Source organism: Gossypium raimondii, chromosome 5, assembly GCF_025698545.1.
Source record: "Gossypium raimondii isolate GPD5lz chromosome 5, ASM2569854v1, whole genome shotgun sequence".
NCBI classification, from domain to species: Eukaryota; Viridiplantae; Streptophyta; class Magnoliopsida; order Malvales; family Malvaceae; genus Gossypium; species Gossypium raimondii.
The window spans coordinates 25,907,315-25,912,843 of NC_068569.1; the positions used below are offsets into that span (position 1 = coordinate 25,907,315).

Consider the following 5,529-nt stretch of genomic DNA (forward strand, 5'->3'; position numbering starts at 1 on the left):
AGTAAAAAAAAACAACTAAAAATAACAAAAGAAAAAACAGTAAAACTAAAACTATGGCCAAAAAGCTTTACCTAAGTGCTATGAGCATATCTATTTATAACTAACATATTGATAAAGAGATTAAATGGTTTCAATTGAAATCGAATTCTTTTAGCAAAAGAAAAGATTGAAATATAATTATTTCAAGAAAAAGAAAAGACAATTATTTAAAAAAAAACAGAAAACGTCCAATATGTAATCTCAAATACAAAGTATATGTATAAATTAATTACTATGCATGTATATATTACATATTTAAAATATATGGGTGTTATTATTAATTTTAGGTTTGTAAAAATAATATTATTAATATTAGACTATGACGACTCACATAGGTCAAAATAATTATGTAATAAATTTATTAAAATTTAACATAAAATTCAAATGTGACTTTGGATAAATTGATAAAATTGAGAATATATATAAGTATTAAGCTGTTTTGGGTTCAAATTATATCATATGCATATACTTTTCTAGATTTATCATAATGTAAAAACATATAAATACTTTCAAAATAATATTTATTGCTTTATAAAATAAATGAATTTTAGTAAATTTACAACTAAATTAAGACTTGATTGATGAATCACATTATATATAATATAAATAGATAACAGTTATTGCGAGTGAAATAGAGTTCTTTAAAAAATTAGAACTGAAAATATTAATGACGAATCCTAATAATGAACCACCACAATTTACTGTGCTTTTTCTAGTGATTCATTGGAAGTATTCCATCTTAAAATTAGGAATTAAAGTCCTAATCATACTTTAACTCTTAAATCAATTTATGTATATTTATATCATAGCTATTAGAAGCACTTCTGGTTCATCAAATTGTTCTTTTTTTGGTATAACACAATGAGGATGATCAAATATATGTTTCTTGCCTATAAAACTTTGGCGTTTAATCTATTGAGAGGTTGCTGTTCGTTCTCCAAGACCAGGCCATTGTTGAAGTCATCCACAAGCAAGATGACTGTTCATGGACCTTGGAACCAACTTCCCAATGACATAGGGAGTTCAATCTTTGAGCTTTTGGATTTAGAGGATCGTCTCCGGTTCGACCTTGTCTGCAAGCAATGGAGATCAAATATAAAGCGAACTCCACAGCTACTATGGCTGATGCTCCCTTACGACCGAAATTCTCAATATTTGAGTTTCTTTGATATGTGTGAGGGCAAAATTCGTAAGTTTAATCTCCCTGGATCCGCCCAAGGAGGTTGGTTTTCTGGGTGTTCTAAAGGTTGGCTTTTCCTCGTCACAGGCATGGATGTTGATGATCTACGAATATTTTTGTTTGATCCCATCTCAAGGTCTCAAATTCCGCTTCCACCATTGTCGACAATATCAAGTTTTAAACATAGTTTCACTGCTAGACACCCTGGATGGAACCCTGCTGCCTGCATAATCAATGGAGTTGAAATATCTTCCTCTGATGCATCACAATGCATAGTAGTGGTAAAATTTTCTATTAATAATAGAATTTTGGCACTTTGTAGACCACAGGATGAGAGGTGGACCATCGTTGAAGGGCTACTAGGTGATGAATATTATTATGGGAATTTCTCCTTCTTTGATGGGGATTTATATGCCTGCATCTTGAGTTCAGATGAGGAAAATAATAATCAAGATCCTTGTTTTCAAACTCATTCCATAACTTTAGGAAGTCAACGTGTGAATCTGAAGTTGATCAGCTCCACACCTCCACCCACTAATTCAATTTTTGCTGCAGATGCCGATGAGAGCATTTTGTATTATAAGGACTCTTTCCGATGGCCGTATTTGGTGGAATCAAATGGTCAATTATTGGTGGTTACTCAAATATATGACAGAATAATGGATTTGGACGACAGTGACAGCGACAGCGACAATGGCAATGACAACGGTGATCGCACAAGCCTATTCATGTATTTTCAAGCAGCTACGTTCCAAGTAAAGAAGATTCAGACAATTGGTGATACATTGCATACGACAGTAGTAACTGATGTGGGTAATCAATCATTATTTGTGGGAGCCGGAGATTGCTTAGCAGTAAAAACTTGTGACAAACTTGATAAGAATTGTATTTACTTCTTACATGACATGGATTATAGCCTTCACAAACAAGATTATCCATTAATTTCTCGTGAAGCTGGTGTTTACTACCTTGAGGATGGAAGCATTCAACGTTGCCTCCCAAGTATTACGACTCAAAATCATTGTTTATACATGCATTGGTTTTCACCAAATATCAAATCTAGAGTCTTAGGTTAGAAATATGAAGCAATGTTTGGTTATACTTCTATGTCTTTGTATTAAAAAGTTAGATAATATATTAGATGACGACTTTCTTTGTTCTGAACTACTTATGACTAAGCTGTAATTTTGGGTTTCTATTGATAAAATCATTTTTTTATTTGATATAGTTTACTTTGTTTTAATGGATTTATGATATTTACACTGTATTCAAAAATATTAATGATCTTATCTTACAAAATTAAATTATTTTTAAAAAATAGAGGATTATGTTTTAAAAAGCTTTTAAAAAATAAGGCATTGCGATGAGTATGCCATGTCACATTTAAGTTTTATTTTATAAATATTTAAAAATTACAAAAATATTTAAAATTGAAAATATAAAATATTATCAGAATTAAAAATTGTTTTAAAATTATATGTGACTTATGAAAAGGCCCCAGCTATGAAAATATTGCAATTTGGCCCCTACAAGTTGTCCACTCACATCACAGCCGGCCTTTCGCTGCCACCACACCCCTGCCTTAGCCACCCACGCCATCACCAATTCACCATCAACCATCATCCTAGCTCTGCCCTCCTCAACTTAAAAACACTCTGCCCTCCTTGACTTAACAACAAAGACGGGAAAAAAAAGGGTACTCTTTTCACCAATATTTTTCCCTTGACTTTGGGCTCCCTAACGTCACTCTTGGCCTCCCTCTCCTACTCGCACTCTCTCACAATCACTATACACCTCCAATACATTCAAAATTAAGAATGAGAAAATTTTGATTTGATTTAAAAAAAATATATTTTTTAAAATTTTGAGTTATTTGAGTTAACTTAAATAAATTCGAGTTTTGAGTTTGAGTAGAGTTAAATTTTACAACTTGAATAATAAATTGGTGTAAATACCTCTTTAGCCCTTATCAATTTAAAATAAGTAAATTTGTCTCTCTCTCAACAAAATTACAAATAATTTTCAAAAATACAAAGTAATTTTAAAATTTCAAATTTTATATTTTAAAAATTATAAATTTTAAAAAAATTATAAATTTTTAAAAAATTCTAAAGAATATATAAAGAAAGTTAAATTTTAATTTTTTCTAAAATAATAAGTTAATTAATGATTCAATTTTATCATAATAAAATATCTTATTCTTTTATTTTTATTTTGAAAATTTCCAAATATATATGGTTTCAAATTTATGTGCTCTAACATGGAATTAGTTATATTATAACAAATTTTTAATTTGACATGTTTAATATTTTTAATTTAACTCGAACAATTCCACTCATTTCAATTCGACTCGATTTCAAATCGAGTTAGAATAATAAAATAGAACTCGTCAATTTAATTAAAGCGAAATTTATTCACTTGATTCGAAAAACAATAAGGAGAAGACCCCTCATTTCATAGTTGAAGGGGTTCGGGGTGTCTCTCGGACGATCCCAACGGTGGAAAAGTGGCTTACGGCGAGGAGGGAGAGATATTGAATTTCCACTATGATCGGACAGCGCACGGTGGATGTCCGGCCAAAGAAGATCAGTTTGAACATGGATTTGGTTTTGGAGATTTCAAATCGTTTCTCAACCAATCCAAGCCAATAATCGAAGAGAGGGGAAGGAGAGGAGGAGCGTGGTGGTGACGATTGGTTGGAGCTGACCACTTACGGTGGCAAAAGAAGTTGGGCGATGCTCAAGGCATGGCGAAAAGAAGAAAGGAAATAAATAAATAAATAAAGTAAAAAAGAAAATGGAAAACTATATAAATAGTCAACTATTTTTAGGGTGTTTTTGTTGTTGTTGAATTTTGTTGTGGTGATTTTATTGGCATAATAATAAAATTTGCCCTCTAATGTTGATAGATTTTATTAATTTGATTCTAATTTTAAAATTTTCAACAAATTTAATTATTAATTTTATACATTTTGTCAATTTAATTTTTTATTCTTAAAATTCAAAAATAACAATTTAAAAACTTTTAAAATAAAAAATTAATGGTTCACTTTTCCATAAAAATATATACAAAACTATAAATAAATGAATACTTAATTTTCTCTTTTCTAAAATTTATTTATTAAAATAATAATTTATAAATAAAATAGTTTTTTTTAAAAACCCACAACAAAATTTACTTTTTTTTTAATTTTTATTTTATAAATAATAATTTATTATACGCCTAACCCTGTTCCTTAGTTTTCGCCGAACTTCTCGAGCATTGGGCACCGCCTTCACTCACAACTATCAACACTAATAACCTTTACTTCGAACCTCTCGATTTTCACATCCTTCATCATCGTGCCATAAGACTAGAAATCAGTTGTGTAGCTGTCGGCATGGCCTTCCATCTACTAGGTTTCCAAGACCTCATCCTCACTTATATATTCCTCCAATCATGTCCACCTTCAAGCATAACCTCAAACGTAACAAACTCGTTCTAGCCAATGATGAAAAAAAGGGAAAAGTTGAACATGGCGGTTGTTGCCCTTTTCAGTCACAGGATATAGTTATTGACCCAACCTCAAGCAATTGTTAATGTTAGAAAAAATGAGAAAAGTTAAATCTGCTTAAGTATTTTTCCTTAATTTTTTTTATTTCTAAAATTATTATTTTAATAAATGTCATGTTACAAAATGAAAAAATAGATATTCATTTATTAATAAATATTTTTATAATTTTGTATGTATTTTTATTGAAAATAATTATGGCATACCCACAATATGAGTGAAAATAATTATACAATATATTTATTAAGAATTCACTTATAAACCAAATCTTGTTTTAGTTGAAATGACAAAGTTGAGAGAGCGTATTTTTGGTGTTTTGGGTTCAAATCTCATTGTAAACTTGAATTCATCTATATCTATATAAAAGACAAAAGTACCCTTCAATTAATATTTATTGCTTTGCTAAAATAAAAGCATGTTGGTAATTTAATAACCGAGTTGAGACTCAATTATGAGTGACACCAACTCAATCAAAATCTTTACATATATTGGCACCAACTCGTTTATGAAAATTACAAAATGTCTTTTCGTAATAAAATATGTCATTTTATTCAAGAGTACTTTAGTCATTTACTTTTTAAAAATCAATAAAATTTTTGCATGTGATTGAATTTGAACCTCTATTATTTATATAAGTGAAATATTACCTTTACTATTGAACCAAAGCTTTATTTTAATATAATATTTTATTTTAATTATATTATAGATCTTTTATTACTTCCATCAATTGTATATATTAATCATTTCATTATTCATTGTA

General features: G+C 29.4%; 1 protein-coding gene across 1 annotated transcript; it reads left to right on the forward strand.

The window, feature by feature from the left end:
- Positions 1–900: 900 nt before the first annotated feature.
- On the forward strand, positions 901–2,295 carry LOC105766908 (uncharacterized). The gene has a single exon (XM_012586451.1). It carries the CDS (start codon positions 901–903, stop codon positions 2,293–2,295), a length of 1,395 nt encoding a protein of 464 aa, XP_012441905.1.
- The last annotated feature ends 3,234 nt before the right edge of the window (positions 2,296–5,529 follow it).